A 19,554-nucleotide genomic window follows, 5' to 3' on the forward strand; every position below is an offset into this window, starting at 1 on the left:
GAAGCCATCAGAAGCAGTTTGTCTTCTTGTGGTTTTGGTTGGCCAATCACAACCGTTCCTTTAATCTGACATGGCCGCCGTGCCTTTTCTCGGCTGTATCTAACATGAAATGGCTACCTTTCGGAGGCCGTTTATTCGCTAATTGCACGTCTGTCCGACTCCACGACGTCGTCATATACACGGCGAGACCTTCATCTGTTATGGTGAACCATCGGTGAAGGAAGGAAAACTCGAGCGACGACCATGTTTCGCAACAAAGGCTGGTTCTCCGGCGGCCTGTGGAAACCGAAAAACCCGCACTCGCTGGAGCACCTCAAGTGAGTTTCGTCTCGCACGGTGCCGCAGAAAAAAAAAGGAAGGAATATTTGTTTTTAAGGCTATACTCGACAGCGCATACGCTATTTGAGCATAAACAGTGCTTGACTCCTTCGATAAAAAACTGTCACGGTGTTTATAGAACGCCTCTAGTGCAGGAAACTCGGGCGAAAAAGCAGGTGTGTCAGTCGGGAGCGCAGTGTCTTCTGCGTTTCTGGCTGACGTTATTTCATTTGTACTCGCGCACGTTAATGTTATTTCGTTGTCGGTTACTCCGTGACCTGTGTCATGGAGTTCGCAGATGCTAATACGTTGGAACCTTGCTCTTTTTGGCGAGCTGTTTGCGTCTCGACCTACGCGCCGTTTGATCTTCGAGGCCGACCGCGTAGTGAAGTGGGTGTTGCCTGCCACAGTTGCTGCTTACACGTAAACAATCTGATTTTTGCAAGCCTTCGTCCCTCAAGTCTGCGCGCTCACCGCTACCCGGCCTCAGTCCCTGAACGTGGGATGCGCAACCGCGCATACGCCGCAGCGAACGTAATTAGCGTGTGTTGCAATGCTTTTTGTGCGAGAAAGTGGGCTGCAAGGTAGTTTCACCTTCCGCGCTGGCAAGCCGCCGGGGCTTTGCCCCCGCGCCAGAATGTTTTTGTTTGGCGTTGATTCACTCTTCTCGTTTGAATCGCGTGCTTCGGGGCGAAACTGACCTTTGACATGCGCCACTGCAGGCTGCGATGCGTAGACCTTTGTGTGACATGGTCGTGCTTATCTGCATTCCCGTTCTGATGGCGATTAGCGTGCACAGAGCGAGGGAGAGAGCCCCTGATTATCGTTTGTGACGGGAAGCGGAATTCCTGCGCGATCTGCGGTGCGCATGCCTTTCCATGTTGCTAGTGGCGGATCTATGTGTGGAGCCATGAATGTCTTGTGTTGCTGGGTTCTCTCCGAGTGGCGCATTTACCGGTGTCTTTTGACAACACTGGAAACTGAAGTGCTTTTTCATAGTGCCGATACAGGAACCACTAACCCGTGACTGATCATTAAACTTAGTGTCCGTGATGTTATACTCTTCATTAGTTCTTCTACACATTTCTAATTGCATCTAGCTGTGTGGTATTGCAGAATTCATTTGGTCCTATGTTAGCCTATGTGGGTCTGGTATAACAGTGCAGATAGAGTCTCCTCAGCGCGGTAGCATCAGTAGCACTGCTCGAGCTGGAAATGGTAGCCTTCGTGCATGCATGCAATTATCAGCCTCTGTAGTGATGACCCTGAATGTTCCTGTGTTATGTCTGAAAGGTTAGCTTTGCATTGTGCTGTATGTATACGTACCATATGAGGAGTGGTGCAGCGACTGTAGTTGTTTATTCAGTAACCTTCTGTATGTGTGCAGCCATGCATGTCCCACTGTGAGTCAAGGATGCTTGCAAAGTGCTGTCTCTTACCTGGCACTGTCAGATTATTGATCCTTGTTATGTGTGCTGTAATTTGCCTGGTGTGTGTTTTGGTGTGTGCATATACAAATTACTCAGTACTAATTTTAAGCCATTGGTTTCATTTCCATGTTGGTGGGGGGGTATGTGTCATCTTGACTATTGGAATGAAGCAAAAGCATGTGTAAACATGAATGAGCCCAGCATATTTGTGAACCGGGGTAGCACCTCATGAATAAAGTGATGTCACAGCATATGCGAGCAAATCTCGGGAACATTCTTTATGATGGGGAGTAAAAATAAATAGGAAAAATAGCTTTACTGCCTTCACCATCTGCGACACAACAGGCTAGTCTTGGGAACAGTGTAAAGCCATAGCACTCACATGTAGTAATATTGATACTGTGGTCATTTGCAAAAACTGGAGGGGACACTTAAACTCCGCGCAAGGATCAAACCGCAAAAATCTTGAAAAAAAATTGAATTTTATAAAACGTTAGATTTGGTATCTGTAATGTCTTCTTAATGACATCCCAAAAATTTATCTCTGAAAACGGCCCAGAACTGACTTTAAAAATGTTTTGCGACCACAGGTAGCAAAAAAGCGGCTGCTTGTGCAACTTCAGTGCCAGTGGAGAGGAGAGCTAGTCGAAAAATGAGTATTGCCGAACTGATTGCTGCAGAACAATACAGATATGAAATAACTGTAATATTCTTTACCCGGGCATATCGTAAATATAAATGCCTTAACAGCTGTCACTGAAATACCGCAGCGATGGCCTAGTGGTCCGAGCATCCGCCTTACATGCGGGAGGGGCAGGGCTCAATCCCCAGTGCCACCAGGTGCCCACCAGTGATACAATGGGTACAAGCTTTCCCCTGGTCTGGTGCTCGGCTTATGTAGGGTGAAATGCTTAGAAAATGGGTCTTTGACCCCACCTTTAGGAGGAGAAAATACCTTGTACCATGGCGCTCTTTGGCCACAGATGCCTTTGTGCCATAAAAATTCGTCATCATCATAGGCTGTCGCTGAAACTCTGGTAACCATCCTGTCATTTTTTAGTTACTGTTTTTACTCTGCAACTACTTTGACGTGAATGTAATGAGTGCATTATGCAATCATGGATATACTGAGCTGTTAAGAAAAACATTAGGCGGATAAAGATATGAGGAGAATGTCACTGCATCGATCATTCTGAAGGTATATACTGATATACTGAAAGTATATCAGTGAAATTTTCTATTTAGGCATTCAGTGCGCTTTTCAAAACAACTGCTAAATTTCATCGCTCTGTGCTTAAAAAACAAGAAGTTGCTGCTGTGTAAAGCTGTGTCCCCCCTAAGACGCGATAGCGTTAGGGATTATTGCCCATATATGTGGAATTTGTCATTCTTTACTTTGCATCTGTAGATCCCTAGCAGTCCTCATACTACTCCTGTTGCAGCAGTTAAGTGATGCGCCACTGCCCTGCAATGGCAGGTGCTGCCACCAACGCAGCTTGTGAGAGCGAGGTTGCTCTTCACGAGCTAGCAACCATTAATTGACTTTCACTTGCCACAGTAGGCAGTTTGCTCACAATTCAGTGGGCAGGTTCTGATGACGTCGCAAGGTCACATGACCTAGTTGGCTCACTTGCTCCTTATGTTGCTCTTGTGGGGATATTTTGCGAGTTTTTCGGTCATGGCCAACGACGCTGATGCCGGCTTTTCTGTGACTCAGAGTCTTTAATACTGTCATGTTTGTAGCTGCCTGTAACTTAGCACAGTCTTTACCATCAGTTGTAGAAACTTCATGCTTCATGTCCGTAGTGCTTTTTTCTTTTTGGTGCTTGCCTAACACTGACAGACTCAGCACTGATGCAAAAGTTTAGATATTTGTCATGGCTGGCATACATGAGTAGTTTATGCAAAAATTTTTTGTGTGCATATTTTCCTGTAGTGGCAGGAACCTAGATGTTTCATTACAGGATTTTCCGACAAAATTGCAAGTGCTTGACACCTTTATATTTGGCAGCACGTTCGCTGTGTTGTATGTCACCGGTTGGTCACGTCATTTACTTATGCTGTGCAGCCACGACTACTGCGTCACATGATGAAATTGTGGGACAGTTTATTGTGAGGTCCTCCTTGTTAGGCCTCGCAATGAAATCTGACCAGTGGCTTCCTCACGTGACCCAGTATTTGTGGCCACAGAGCGTAAATGACTTGACCCACCGTTGACCCACGATGCAGTGAACGTGTTAAAAGCCAGGAACCTTGGAGAATGTAGTAGCACGTTGTGGCTTACAAAAACAGATTTGAAGTGCAAACCCAGTGCAAGGGGCCACACAGTGCAAGAGTCGTGGAGTGCAAGTTGAGACAGGTGAATGAGGGGAGCTATCTTTGTCAGCGTACCTGTTTTTGTCTAGGGTTTGACAGAGATAGGTCTGCCATCGAACGGTCCCCCCCCCGCCCTGCGCACTTTCGCCTTTGTGACACTGTTACCTCAGCTCAAGCATGGAAAAAAAAAAAAGACATGCAGAGTGTGCAAGGGAAAATGGGCAAGTGATAAGTTTAGAAATAAAAAACATCAAAGCAAAAATTGAATTTTTAGGTACTTGAAGAAAACATTTTACTGTGTTGAGGCACCAGAAATGTAAAAGGAGATTTTTTTTTGGTTGTCTGTTGAGGTATTTTATTTGTGCCCTCGCCTATCCGCATGTAATTTCATGGCATTGTTTGTGAACATGTGCAAATAATGGCCTTCCGTTGCAAGAGTGTATTTGGAAAGTGTGGTTGGGCATACGTGTCATCACCTAAACATGAAAGGTTCAGAGTCTTGTTGTTACTTTTGCAAGCATACCCTTTTGAGTGAATGCTCTCTTATTTTGGTGCTCTAGCACTAACTCCCCCACTCACCGATTTCACTGCTGTCTCTGTCTGGCCACTGGATTGTTAGCAAACTGCCCACCATGGTAGGTGCCAGTTGAATTAAAGGTTGTTAATGAAATGTATTCGAGAAGAGTAACCTGGGTGTTACAAGCCCCACCGGTGGCAGCGCCTGCCATTGCAGGGCAGTGGCGCATCGCATAACCGCTGCACCACTGCGTCATTAGTGGATTGAGGACACCCTGTCATCTATGAAATCGAAGTAGAGAATGACCAATTCCGCATTAACCCAATAACCTGCTTGGCCTTGAAAACCGAGCCTTGAACCGAAACCCAAGTGAAAACCTAAGTCAAATTTGGTCTAACCGTGCTAAATCGTTCGTCTTTTTTTCTTTCCTCAGGTACTTGTACCACCTGCTGTCAAAGAACCAGACGGTCACCGAGCAAAACAAGGGTATTCTGGTGGAGACACTCCGCTCTATTGCTGAGATTCTCATCTGGGGAGACCAGAATGACAGCACTGTGTTCGAGTGAGTGTGGCACTGGGTGCTGGTTGGCCTGCACCTTGCCAGTTTGGAGAGTTGTTATGGTTCTTCATCTGCAGGGCCGCGTCTTTGCCTCAAAGTGTTAACGTCTCAGTGTACGCTGCTGCATACTCCTGCTCACATGATGCACAAGTACAGGTAGCATAAAAGGAAATATCTAAATATCATGCACTGCAGTTGCTTTCGGAGCAAATCAGAAAAGCGTGATTTCTTTTTCTCTGGGTAGTGTTTCTTGGTACAGATGAACCCCATAATCATTTCTTTGTTCAATATGTAAGTAAAAAAATTTGGAGGTGGCTTAAGCTTCGTCTTTAAGAGTGATTGCTGAGGAGTACAGGGGGGCGTTCGGCGATGGCCCATTGGACAATTTAAGGAAAGGACGCCTGTCTTACATATCTCGGTGGACACTGGAACCTGTGCTTTAAGGGAAGGAAAATGAAATGAACAATTGCTTTTAAGGAAAGGAAATGACGCCTGTCACATTTCTCACTGGACACCGGGATCGCGCTGTAAGGAAAGGAAAATCGATTGATCAATCAATTAATTAATTCATCAATCCATCCGTCAATCAATCAATCCTTAACGCTGTTGCGTTAACTACCACGATGCGCCACTTTTCGCTCTCGGCCAAAAACGCTGACGCCGACGACACCGGCTTTTCTGTGACACGAGCTCCTTAACACTGTCGCGTTAAGAAAAAGCATAGTTATTGAAGGTTTCTTTTTTATGGGTTTGCTACAGGCACTCTATTAAGGGTCAACTGGGCTTCGTTGAGTTGTTTAACTGCACTTAACCTATCGGAAGATCGAGTACATAAAACTTGATTTTTGTTGAATTGTACATAAACGTTACACAGATGTTAAATAGCAGTTTCAGTGTTGGCTTTCATGACTGGCCCAGTGTGAATGGAAAAATCACTGTTGTCTGTAAGCTAGCCCTTTCAAAAACAAGACCCACCAGCCCACTGGGCCATCGCTCCCCTCTGCTGGAAATTCATGGAAAAGTACTGCGTAGAGTAGTAGGAGCAGGAAGGTTTTTTATGTGTATTTCAGGCTGGTGGCGACACCAGCCTAGTTGTGTAGATGGGCTTTTGCTGTCATGGCTGGATTTGCAGATTACGGCTATCTTTTCTAATCACAAATGTAATGCTGTCTTTGATGTAGAGTAATAGTAATAACACTGCAGTAGTGATATCAATTTTGTACTTCATTTTGGGTGGAGAAGGCAAGTATTTACAGTGAATTTGTTTTCAAGCTAAACAGAGTGGAAAAGTGTAACATCCATTCCAAGCTAGGGAGAAAATAAGCAAGAGACTTACACTGGGCAATTTATTAGAGAAATTTTGAGGAAGTTATTAGGGCCATACCAAATGGATAAGCGGTATTTTGTTGTAGTTTATGGGGGGCCTGCTACTACTCTTGACCTGAGGATAATTACCGCTGTCCCATATGATGTGCATTGATGCTAGGTGGTGAGGTACTTTTGCATGAAGGAGACTTACACTGGGCAATTTATTAGAGAAATTTTGAGGAAGTTATTAGGGCCATACCAAATGGATAAGCGGTATTTTGTTGTAGTTTATGGGGGGCCTGCTACTACTCTTGACCTGAGGATAATTACCGCTGTCCCATATGATGTGCATTGATGCTAGGTGGTGAGGTACTTTTGCATGAAGAGCACGTCCTTAAACTCCCTGGTTTGATGGGAAACATAAAGTAAGCTCGAAACATGAGGTGGAAAAGTGTGATGGAAAATTCGCTGAGAATGAAATGCTAGTTCGCTGTTCGTCAACACACGTGCTCTTTAATGCTACATGTCGCCCATACTTAATTTCTTCTGTATGCCTTCATATCTTCTGTCTCACGGCAGCCCAGGCAGGAGCGGCCTTCAAGGGTCGATTGCTATTCATTCGAGCGCAGCTTATCTTTGTGGCTAAGATATCAATTGGCCGAAACGGATGAGGGACTCACGATAAACTTTTCGTGATAATTGTTCCCCTTTACGTAGTAAGTGCAAGAGCAAGGCTGCCTATTATCTTTCCGAGTGCTCGTCGACTGGTTTGCAATAGGGCTCTTGAGTGAAGTGTGTTGTGTTCCCGAAGAACACAATGATAAATCCTGTACAGTTTGCGCATGCTGCATGGCAGCCTATGTGTAAGTGCAACTTCCACACTCGCCATTCCAAAACATTCCTATGGGGCACTTGTGGTAATACAGGACCTACTATGCCCGCTGCTATGGATGAGGGTGGCGGTAGTGAATGCTCTTATGGTTCGGTTACATTACACATAAATACCCCTGAAAACAGAAGATTGGATAGCCGTCGCCGTAGCTCAGTTGGTAGAGCACCGGACGTGAAATTCGGAGGTCATGGGTTTGGATCCGACTGGCGGCATGTGGTTGTTTTTTCTTCTGCTTTTTAATCAGTTATCTTTAATCAGTAAAATAATTACGCCATTAATCTTCATTTGATCAGCACCACAAATGAAAAAAGTAAGACATCCCTATGCTCCTTGGTTTGGGTGACTATTGACTTCCATCTTGTGCAACTTAACTTGTCTCACCTGTTCTCTTATCATCAGCATGATTTCCTGAAATGTGTTTGCAGTAGAGCATACCCGTAATAGGCTGTAGCTATTACATGATTGAAAACTAAACATTTTGACAGATTTGCCTGTCTAGTTGGGTTAGAAGACTTGTAATGAACTGCACATCTCCAACCAAACATCTTAACTTTAACCCAACGTTTCGAAGCAGGCTCGCCTCCTTCATCAGGGGTGACTGAGGGCAGTAGCCAGCGTCTTTTAAGTGTGGAGGTGAGGGGGGGGTCAAAGGAAAGACAGCTATGACGCAAAAGCCGCGGGGGAGGGGGTTTAGGCTGTTAGTCATGCTGGCGCACTGCAGGGAGGTGGTGAATGGCGACTTTTTTCTTGAGTTGAAGAGCAAAGTCCCTGAGCATATACTGGGGCCAGGTTTCTTTTTATGCGGTTGATATTGTTCGGGATGGTTTGGATATGCCAGGATTCAAGGACCCTTTTACAAATTACCACAAAAGGCTCCTTCTTCGAAACGTTGCGTTAAAGTTAAAATTTTTGGTTGAAGATGTGCAGTTCAGTATAAGCTATTACATGAGCACTGGATCTTTAATAAACATATGAAATGCTTCTTTGCAAACTTTATTTCTGCCTTTTTTTTCTTGATAACGCCCTTCAGTATGGACGCACAAGGCAAAATGTTTGCATAAGTCATTTTTAGTTCTTCCTGTGGGTGCTGTAATTAATCCCCTCTGTTGCACGTATTTTAATATGGCTGTATCAAGTGTGAATGTATTTTTCAGCCATCGTCTGGGGCACATAATTATTGTATTGTTAAAAAATGTTTTTGTAATCAATTTATTGTTCAACATGGATTTACTATCAGAGTCAAAGGAAATACTAACAAAACAAATGCAATGGGATTATTTCTTATGCACATAAATTTTGTAGTTCTGTGATCCTGTGTGACCTATGTGTAATGTGATCCAGTGCAGTGCTGCATTTACAACTTCTATTTGTTTTGAAGAGCTCTTGTCGAATGCTGTTCTAAGACGTCCCTTAACCTGCATGCTGAATGCCACTCAGGCATGGTTGCCGTTTCCTTTTGCTCCAGTTATCTGTATTTGGAAGGTAGTGGGAAGACAGAAAAGACCGTAGTTTAGGTAGAATTAATACTAGCACATTTGATATTCACTTAATGGAGCAAGCATGTATCTTTTTCCTAGGAGTTATCATTTTTGCATTTCTCGTTTTGCATTGCAGTTATGCTGTTTGTGTTTTGAAAATTCGATGCTCACAGTACACACATGCAGCGATAGTAAATGCAGTGACATAAAATTTATCTCGCATAAAAACATTGTAATAACCTTCATCCTAAAATATGAGTTCAGTTCACTATGAGTGTCCTGCAATAAGTGCACTAAGATACAATTGTAATTAAGTTCCAGAGAGGTCTTTTTGTGAGAGGTGAGCTTTGTGTATATCCTGCTAGGGAAATACAATGCTCTGCTTTTTGGGCCTTTGATCTCCATGGAGTTTGTAGTGTTCATGCAGCTGTGAGCTTTCTTTTTTTATATTTCTGTTGCAACCATGCACTTGTATACAGTCATGCATCTGTGCCCCTTTTGCCACCTGGTTGTTATGGCAGCGTGCAGCTGAAATTGACACAAGAGGCGCAAAAATCTCGCATCAACAGTGCTGCTTTTCTTTTTTTTTAATGAGTGGGGGAGATTCGAGCTAATAGCTTATGTCAGCTTAAAGGATGGATTTTTTTCCTTTTTGTCTTTTTTTACTTTGTGACCATGTTGGCACAGAGGTTTGTAATGTTCATTTGTTTGTGCTTGGAGCTGCTGGCAGCACATGGCTTTGTCACTTTGAGTGGGATGCAAAATGCAGCCAGATTTAGTATCTGGAATTGTTGCACCTGCTGCAACTGCTTCTGCGTTGTTCGAGATTGTAATAGGTAGTTTCTCTGCCTTATTGCGAAAGTTCTTTGTCAGCTTTAAATTGAGCATGGCCGAGCGCGGCAGTGATTCGGTTCCTGGATGACTGTCGGGCACACATTGCTTTTGCCGCTGCCGAGTTGTTCAGTTATTTGTGGGCGTAAGTCACCCCAATTAAGAGCTTGCTTCAGTGCTGTGTGCTAGTTTGATCATCAATTGTCCACAGGGTTGTCATCATATGGACATATAAACATTTTTGTTGTTTCAGGGGCTGCCTTAAGTTTTGTTATCCAGCTTGGTTGCTCAGTCTAAAAGGCAGCTCTGCGGCATAGGGATGCTAGGAAATAAGCAGCAACAGGCAGGCTTGAATTCTTTGTTTTTGTTTCTCTTATTAAGTTTGCTGCTCAGCAGGGTCTGTGGGGTCATGAGCTTGGACAGTACAGATACATTGAGAATGGGATTTTTTTCTTTTTCTCTGGTACCCGAGTGCAGAGGCAGACTAGTTTCGAGATAACTTTCGTTGCATAGTACCCGTGCTGTCTAAAAACCTTTGCATGACATTGAAAGAGAGGAGACGACTTCACGTCATCACAGCTGCCAGATGTCTTTTCTGCATTGAATAATTTGCTTGTCCATTTAATTGCACATGTAAGAATTCTATGTTGAAATTTCAGAAGGGTGGAATTCAAAAAATATTTAAACAATGTACTTTTGTATGTACTGAGACTGGGGAGCGCTACAATCAAGACAAGGGGACAACACAACACCACATAAGAACACCACGAGACACGAGCGCAAACTCTGTGTTGCAGGTTTTTTCTGTTGTATTGTAGGCTTTTTCTTCACAAGTATGATGCTTCAAGTTACCATGGATCTATAGAAATGAGGTTGTGTTGTTCGCGTGTCGGTTTTGTGAAGTTGAGTTGAAAGTTTGCGCTCGTGTCTCGTGGTGTTCTTATGTGGTGTTGTTCCCTTGTCTTGATTCTAGCGCTCCCCAGTCTCAGTATGTACGACCAACTAGCCCCCTACAAAGCCTTACTGACATTTGTATGGACTGTACCTACAATGCATATCTATCAAGTAAAAGTATTGAATGTGTTGCTAAAGGCCATTTGCCACTCTTCATTGGCTCTTCTCCTCTGTGCTGTGTGGCGTCATGTTCATGTGCTAGGTTGTTTTTTTTTCCTTGCGGTCATCTACATTGCAAATTTTCAGTTCTACCTCAGGTCTACTGTGCAACTTTATCTCACACTAACTATTGTAACCACCCTGCTAAGATCTTCTAGTAAGACTGCTATATCTATCAGCAAATTCATTGATTAAAATTACAGAGAGCTGGTGAGTGAGGGAATGATAAAAACATGGTCTTGTTACTTGGAGGCTGTTGTTTAATTTGATAAGCTGCAGTAGAACGAGGATAATACAAATTAAATCGTGACATCGTTGATCCTTGTCCGCGATTGACATGCCTTTAACAGCTGCATGTTGGTTTTGTCCGCAGCTTCTTCTTGGAGAAGAACATGCTGTCCTTCTTTCTCAAGATCATGAAGCAGAAGTGTGGCCGCTACGTGTGTGTCCAGCTTCTACAGACACTGAACATCCTCTTTGAGAACATACGCAACGAGACATCACTCTGTGAGCATCCTACATTCTGTCTCTTTCTCATTGTTTGCTCAGCGCAAATTAATGAAGACCAGAGAAGAGAAAAACATGACATCACAAGCTTTCAGTTTGAACAAGTTAGACATCGCACCTCAAAATAAGTTGAGGCGCGAGGGAAAAAGAAAAGGATGGAAAAAAAAAGGGACACATGGACTAAGTCTACCACAGTCATCACGTGGAAGTCGTCAACTCTAGGAGCCTGCACAAAGTTGTTGAAAGGAGTCTTTCCTGGTGTTGTGATTCTATCCTGTGCTCCTTGTTCATTTTCGCACTGTTTCTGTACCAAGAATTACCAGTAAGTCTGTACTGTCATATTAACTCAGTAAATTAAATCTGTGTTCAGGGTTAAGCATTTTACATTTCACATTGCTTTTCCCCCTAATTTGGCAAAAACTTGGCTGACCTAGCCTACCGCAACAAGGGGAATCGTTTTGTGGCAAGGAACTGCAATTTGCTGGTAATTCCTCATTTGGATGTCGTCATTAAAGCTTAGCGGTAAAATTTTTGTTCATTGAGGCTAGTGCTTCTAACAAATGTGTCGCCTTTGATTTAAATGCATCCTGTTGTGTTACAGGCTTTTTCTTTGCAAGTATGATGCTTCAAGTTACCACGGATGTATGGAAATGAGGTTGTGTTGTTGGTGTGTCGGTTTTGCGAATATATTTTATTCTTGACCTGTAACCATTGCTTCCACAGTGGTGGCCTAGTGGTTTGGGCGCCCGCATTGTATTTGGTAGGTGCAGGGTTCCGCCGGGTGCCCACTGGTGATACAGTGGGTATAAGGTTTTCCCCGGCCCAGTGCTCGGTTTCTTTGGGATGAAATGCTTGGAAAATGGATCTGACCACACCTACCTTACATATACAAAAATACCTTGTGCTCTTTGGACAAAGCTGCTGTTGGGTCATAAAGACTCATCATTGTCATATAGCCATTATTCGACAGTTTATGATCGCTTGTTACCTGAAAACTACAGTTAGGAGGTTTCTTAGTGAGCCCTAATAGTACCAAAAAAGACCAGGATAGAGCTTGTGCACTGATTAGTTGTAAACAAAATTAAGGGGACACTCAAGATCTGCCTTAAGTATATGACGTGACAGTGTGAATGGTTATATGTTACTTTCCTTATTAATTAGTACCTATTTTAATTACATGCACTAATTACCATACATCAGTAGACCACGTGATACACCACAGGATCCAAAGTTCTTCCTTTAGCCAAGTCGAACAAATGGGCTTCGGTGGCCTAGCGGTAGCTTGTCAATGGTCATGGGTTCGATTCCCATCTAATTACCCACACTTTCTTTTCAGTGAAATTAATTTACTTTATTTATATGTCATAATGACATTTCAGTCGTGGTATGATTTCATAGTCCCAATTTAACTTTTTTTTTTTCCCCACTCCACAGCTCAACATGTGAAATCACAGCAGTCTCGATCAATCCTGAATTAGTGTGACAATGCGCACGGCTTTTCCTCTGAACGTCTGCTCTAACGCTGAAGCGTTAAGACTAGCATCTATTTGTTATTTCAATCTGTGCTCTTTTGGCATATAGTACAGGCCACTGCGCCACTGTCATTAGTTGAATTAGCAAGGACTTGTGCAAAATTGTGCACTTTTTCGATTGTGACCTTAGTTATGCTTCTGTTCTGTAACCCTACTTGAAAGTGTGTTAAAATAAAATATAGGATGTGTGGTGCATTTCATGCAGTGGCTCATTCTTTGTACTTTGCTACTGGCAGCTTGGCTCCTTTTTTCAACTTTGCACAGCACTGCGGAGTGAATTGTGCTGAGCCTTGTTGAAGGAAAATTTTTTTTTCCTTATATTGTTATGTACAAAGAGCTTCATACTTTTTGCTCACTTCAGATTATCTTCTGTCCAACAACCATGTGAACTCCATCATTGTACACAAGTTCGACTTCTCGGACGAAGAGGTAAGTGCACAGAGTTTGGAAAACAAGCACTTTTGTCTTGTTTTTCGTCCTCATTACTTTTGTTGGGTTACTGTCATTGTGTGTTTTGTGGTGAAGAAAATTAACAACCTATACATTAAACTGTATTACATGTACTAAGGATGACGACGTGTGTGTTATAACTGAGCAGGCAACACTGCGAAGGCTGCGGAAGTAGTGTGTCTGCGAAACCGTATTACACTGCAACCTATCATTCATTCATCTCGAAGCCCTGGTGAGTGTTTGAAGGAAAACAAAGGGCAGTACAAAACGAAGTGGTAGAGCTGAAAATCACGGTTGCAGCTGTGAGGCGCTCAGTGTTGGGCCCTCTGGCTACAGTTTTCACCGAGTGTGAGCCACTTCTTAGGGACAGATGGAGTGAGAGCGATTTGCCCTGCCAGCAGCATATCATGCGGCCACATGTCACTCTTACTTCTCGAAGTCTTGATACGTCATGGGAAGGAAATGTGGCAAGAGGTAACACGAACGAAGTGCAGGTGGTTGCCGATCATGATGCCTGAGATTTTCCACCAAGAACTATGCCTTTGTTGGCTTTGGTTCTATGGTGAGCTGCATTTTGGACTTGGACTTAGCCTGCAGGAACAGGCGTGCCAGCTTTGGCAGTGTTGACTTCTGGGTATGAAACGAAGTATAGGTGCGACTTTCACATGCTCTGGAGTGTTCATTCCTTGTACTACGTTATGTTTAAAAAATAAGTCAAGACAGCTTTGTGCGGCCATCTGTGGGCTGGCTTTTTCCTTTTTTAACTCTTTGCAGGTGATGGCATACTACATATCCTTCTTGAAGACCCTCTCTCTCAAGCTCAACAATCACACCATTCACTTTTTCTACAACGAGGTGAGCAAAAAGTGTCTCTTGGTTGCACATGCAATGAATGTAGCCACGCTGGGCTGAGTCCTCTGAGGTGCAAGCCTCCATTTGAGGTTTGAGGCAACACCGTCATTCGTTCGTATTTCTTTACTCATTGTCTTGTCACATTGCATCTGGTAAAAATCACATTAGGTATATGAACAGCTATTTAATGGGTTGAGTTACCAGATGGCAGAGGAATGTCAGCACAACAAAGCCATGGCCAAAGCAGATCTTCAACATCCTTTAAGAGCGTGACCTCCTCTAAGAGCATGAATGTCCCATGTGAGCTGCGTTACTAGAAGCCGCCGCTGAGCAATCGTGTTTGCAGGTGCGGTAGTACGAACCCACATTTGCTTCATGAAGCATTGCAGTCGGGAGGACACAGCTTAGATATGTTAACACAAAGGCAGAAAAATAAACACAAAGTGGCAGGTATGCAAACATTGTATACTGTATTTTAATATACTACAAAAAAAAAATGCAGGTGCTACAATAATGTCTGGGAACAAAACAAACATCCACATACACATGCAAACACACTCGGACAAAAAGAAAGGACTTTATAAATTCTGTACTTCACATGGTTTCAGCTTTGTGTGATTGGAAACATTGAAACTGAGACCAGCAATCCAGCAAGATCGGACTTCTTCCTTGGTGAAGTACAGAAGAAGTGCAAAAGCTGCTAACAAAATATTAAGTGGTCACTGAATCAAACATCTGTAAAGCCGTTGAACAATTTCACCTACTTATAACCCCTCTTTTCGCAGTAAATTTTTTTTTTTTTCCAAAATGGCACCAAAATCTTACTTTACACTCGTGCTGCCATCTGTTGGCAAAACAAAAATTGCTTTGGGTGAGCCGTAATTACTTTAAATAGGACACAGAATTTCAGAAAATGCATGATAAGGTGGACTCGTCATGAGCCAGAAATGATATTCTGCTAATGACGAGCCTGGCTTGCCAAGTCTACCAGGGGTGTAAAGGCACATGTAATGTAAGTTAACTGTGCTTGAATTTGAACGTCAGATGTAATGAGCCATCATTGCTTACCTAATTTATTTCACGAATTGTGTTGGGCCGCGGTGGCTGAGTGGTTATGGCACTCGACTGCTGGCCCGAAAGACGCAGGTTCGATCCTGGCCGCGGCGGTCGGAATTCGATGGAGGCGACATTCTAGAGGCCCGTGTTCTGTGCGATGTCAGTGCACGTTAAAGATTCCCAAGTGGTCGAAATTTCTGGAGTCCTTCACTACGGCGTCCCTCATAGCCTGAGTCGCTTTGGGATGTTAAACCCCCATAACCCAAACCAAACCGAATTGAGTTGGCTAGAACGAAGCTGACATGTATTCTTTTTTTAGATGTGATGTGGCGACAACTGGGTCTGTGGCTGCTTTTGTGCTTAATTTGAGAAGGTGTTCAAGGGATGAGTGCTCTGTCTGGAGTATACGTAAATAAATAAAAACAGGGCTTATTAGTGCAAGTTGTGAATTAGAGTTGAAGGCAGACTAAAACGAGGTGCCAGTCTGCCTGGTCTGTCAAAATGCACCTGCATTCAGCATACCTCTTGTTGTTTTGTTTTTGAAAGTTCGAATTCTCTTTCGTATTGTAGCCCAGCCTTAATGATCTTGTCACAGCTGTATGCTCTCAGGCGTGTGTGCATCCATAGGCTAAGCTTTTTCTTTTTTCCATGCCTGACTCTTGTTTCCATCTGCCTGCTCTCCGTCTCGTATTTCGTGAACCAATTCTGAGGACTGAAGCCTGCTGTTCCTGTCAAGTGCTTTGATTTGCTTTCACTTATTTTATGATTGGTTTCCTTTCTTTTTGTATTATTCATTGCATGGTTGTTTGCGGAAAGTGGGACAGCACAGAAGACGCCATGGAAAACTTGGACTCGCAGCCCCTGACGTGTACTGTGTGTACTGTGTAGTATAGGATGCGTGTGCTTGTGTGTGCGTGCAGTTGTATGAATGTACTTGCGTGTGTGTGAAATTTCTAAAAAAAAAAATAAGGTGGAAAAAACTAGTGAAGGCAATAGATCAGGCTGCTTATGAAGCATACTGACATGAGCTAAAAGAGAACTGTCAAACTTTTACTTACATTCCAACTGAGAATCAGTCTTTATCAGAGTCTTTGACAAAAGTCCTGTCCCAAGTTGAAATGTTAGTACTAGAACCTTGCCTTTTTCTCACATATTAGTCTACGTCTCAAGTGCATGCATGTACGGCCTTGCTTAGTATGACCTGCAACATGGAAGACATGGTCCGAGCTTCGTTCGTGAAATAAAGGTAGCTGGGTAATGTGGAAAAGTGTCAGTCATTGGTCGTCAAGGAGGAACAACAGTTGCACCTGAACGAAATTCAGTGAAGACTGACTGGGTTGCATAGTGTAAGTGAATCTACCTATAAAATATGTCGATAAGAGGTTGCATCTGACTCGCCTCGCCGAAAACTGTTGATAACAAGTCTATAGGTGTGGACTAACGGACGTCTGGCGTCTAGTTGCCAATAAAAAGGTAACATTTTCTGCAATGCCTATCACTACGACTTCAACTGCTATGAAATGCGGATTGCACAGACGTTACTGCTGGTGTTTGCAGGTCATACTGATTGCAACTGTATATATATATTTGTGTGTGTGTGTAGATCCAGGATCTATGTACAATTCAGCATGCCAGGGACCATCCATTTAATTTTCAGTCTCCAACGTTGCTTTCACATCAGCTGTTTTTCACTTGAAAAAAGCATTATGATGCTTGTTTTTGTGGGAGAGGTAGTCGGCACAGTTACGGCTGGTTTGGGTTCATGTGAAGTAATCACTTAAAGCAGTATAGACACCTAGATTTTGAGTGCGTGTTTTCTTGTTTGTAATGATGCATAAGGCATGATTATACATAATTACCACCTTTTATTCTACTACGACGGCTGAATAATTTATAATCGCATTTCTTTGTCGTGCTGTTTTGGTTTCAACAGCCGAATGAGGAGTGTGACATCAACGCGTACTTACAGGCCATATGAAACATGAAAAAACTGCAATATAATCGCTACTTCCACATTCGTTGTCATTCCAGCTCTTGAGAAAGGCTGGCTTCAGCACTGCAGTAAATTAAAATGATGAAGCAGAGATTGTATGGATGTTTTTCTATGCCTCACGGGACACAAAAGCACTCTGACGTCACAACCATCATTCGGCTGTTGAAACTGAAACCGAAACAGCACGACAAAAAAAAATTCGATTATAAATTATTTAATGGTTGTAGGCGAATATCACGTGGTGATTCATGCATAGGTAATGTCCTCCGCATCATTGTAAAAAAGAAAACGTGCCAACAAAATTAGGTATCTATACTCCTTTAATTTTTTGATGTCCCCTGCTAACAGATTTAGCAGGTCACTTTCAGATAATTGTCAGGAGCTGAATACACTGAATTTACATACACACTTTGGAGAGATCTAGTACACAGCTGAGTAGCATTGATGATGCATTTTGCCACATATCCTAGGAAATGATTGTAAGGACTAAAGGTGCACTGGATACTAAGTTGTTCCTCCCTAAACGGCAATCGTGTATAATTATCTATGAACTAAATGGGATACCCACGTGCATTTAGGGAGTAATAAGGAATATGAAATAACATTAAGTGTTCCCTGTCCTGTCAGAGCACGCTGTACGTCCTGCACTGCACAGAACCATGTTTCGGCAGACTGGCATTTTTTTCTCGTAACAGCTTTGTCGCTCTCTTGTCTGCCTGTCCATCCATAGCACACCAACGACTTTCCTTTGTACACCGAGGCCATCAAGTTCTTCAACCACAACGAGAGCATGGTCCGCATTGCTGTCCGAACGCTCACCTTGAACGTCTTCAAAGGTGAGGGGGGACAGTGGCAGTTTTTACGAAACTTTTTATTTTCCTCTACTTGACATGGTGCAGACCCCCCAGCTGTAGTAGTCAGTCAGTGTAGTAGTCACTATTACCTGCAAGCCGTTTTCTACACATTCAAGATAGGTTGAAGGTCTTTTTCGTGTACATGTAAGCCTTATTAACAAAGAGAATTAGTCCAGATTGGCTATTCTCAGCTTTTACTTGTTGCTCAATGTTATCAATTTTTGTTAAGTTTCCAAAGTAACTGAACTTTCCATTCTCTCTGAGCTTATCTAACTCTCAATCTTTACCCTAATTTACAAATTTGAATTAAATACTGTTTGCTCAGTATTGAGCCTTATTGGTTGGTTTAAAAGTCTCTCAAGATGTTTGCCAGCTTTGGCTTGATGGAGAAATTGCAGAATTGAAGGCTGTGCATCAAGCAGTGAAAAGAAAATGATGCGGTTTCCTGTAATTCGACTTTGAGCTGTCAAGTTAGGTGAGGAAGGGGTATGTACTCTGTTATTTTTATTAATATATGCATGTTTGAGAGGAAAGCAACTCGTTATCCCAATGTTAGCTTTGCTTTTTCTTCATGAAAGGTACTTGTAAAGCCCATTCCGCAGGAGCAGGTAGGTAGAATGCCTGCAATTACAGTCACAAAGTTACTAATTAGTTGTTTCCTTTGTGCTTGTAAGTAAATTTCTAGGTAGGTTATTTTATACTTTAAATCAAGTTATAAACTGTAGTTAACCAGCGTAGCTGGCCAGCTTAGTGAATAGAATAGTTCATCTGAATGTGCAGTAAATTAACCAAGTTGCGTTGAGGTAGAGTTGTAGTAGTGGAGCGCAAATTTATTCAGCGTTAGCGAAATATTAGGCTGTGTCAGTAAGATATCTCTCGCAGATGTTTCAGGCATATTCATGTTAAAGGCACACGCCAGAATTGGTTGTGCTTGATGATGCGTGACAAAGAATGGCTGACACATTCAACGTGTTAAACTAGTAGCGTTGAGGCATAATGGAGCCATTTATGCATAGATTAATGTTACTAGTGCATTTGATGTGCAAGTTAGTGATGGTAATGACTAGTTAGCGTCATTAATACAAACTAGTGCTCTTGATGCGCTCTCGTTAATTTAGCGCCAGGGGGCAGGCAGCTTAGCAAGACGTGTCTTTTTTGGAATCCATCCATTTGCAGAAGCTAATGCCAGCAGCAGGCCCGAAGGCATGCTGCAGTCCAAACATAAAAGAAAAAATGGACGTGGTAAGCATAACTGCTCGCAGGGCAGATAACCGTAGTCACTGTCATACCTTGTGTGGGGCATCTCACCACGTAAGCTGTTAACCACACAGTCTGCATGGCACCTGTTGGCCCAGTTTTTGTGTTTACAGGTATCGCAGCCAGCTTTTTTTTCCCCTCTTTGTTCGGCTGGTACATTTGTGGGAATCTGATTGACGTTGTCTGCATGTTTCTCTGTCCCTTGGCACTTTTACATTTTAACTGTTTGGTGTGTTTTTGTTTTTTATGGCTGCCTCAGGCAAGCTCTTGTTGTAAACTCTGCATTTGCAG

At 43.0% G+C, this 19,554-nt stretch overlaps 1 protein-coding gene across 10 annotated transcripts in view; it reads left to right on the top strand.

Moving 5' to 3' along the window:
• Nucleotides 1-36: 36 nt before the first annotated feature.
• The window catches only part of ema (C-type lectin domain containing ema), a 53,625-nt gene continuing 34,107 nt past the window's right edge, over nucleotides 37-19,554 (top strand). For 2 of the 10 annotated variants that reach the window (XM_077634004.1, XM_077634005.1), the window contains exons 1-8: nucleotides 49-317; nucleotides 5,015-5,143; nucleotides 11,136-11,269; nucleotides 13,163-13,230; nucleotides 14,026-14,106; nucleotides 15,976-16,032; nucleotides 17,883-17,988; nucleotides 19,183-19,248. In XM_077634004.1, coding sequence (XP_077490130.1) covers nucleotides 244-317; nucleotides 5,015-5,143; nucleotides 11,136-11,269; nucleotides 13,163-13,230; nucleotides 14,026-14,106; nucleotides 15,976-16,032; nucleotides 17,883-17,988; nucleotides 19,183-19,248 — 715 coding nt within the window. In that variant the 5' untranslated portion in view covers nucleotides 49-243. Of the gene's footprint in view, nucleotides 318-5,014; nucleotides 5,144-11,135; nucleotides 11,270-13,162; nucleotides 13,231-14,025; nucleotides 14,107-15,975; nucleotides 16,033-17,882; nucleotides 17,989-18,597; nucleotides 18,615-19,182; nucleotides 19,249-19,554 lie in introns of those variants that run through there. The other 8 variants (XR_013307915.1, XM_077634006.1, XM_077634007.1 and 5 more) reach the window with 7 other exon arrangements.

This window comes from Amblyomma americanum, chromosome 8, assembly GCF_052857255.1.
Source record: "Amblyomma americanum isolate KBUSLIRL-KWMA chromosome 8, ASM5285725v1, whole genome shotgun sequence".
NCBI lineage: Eukaryota > Metazoa > Arthropoda > Arachnida > Ixodida > Ixodidae > Amblyomma > Amblyomma americanum.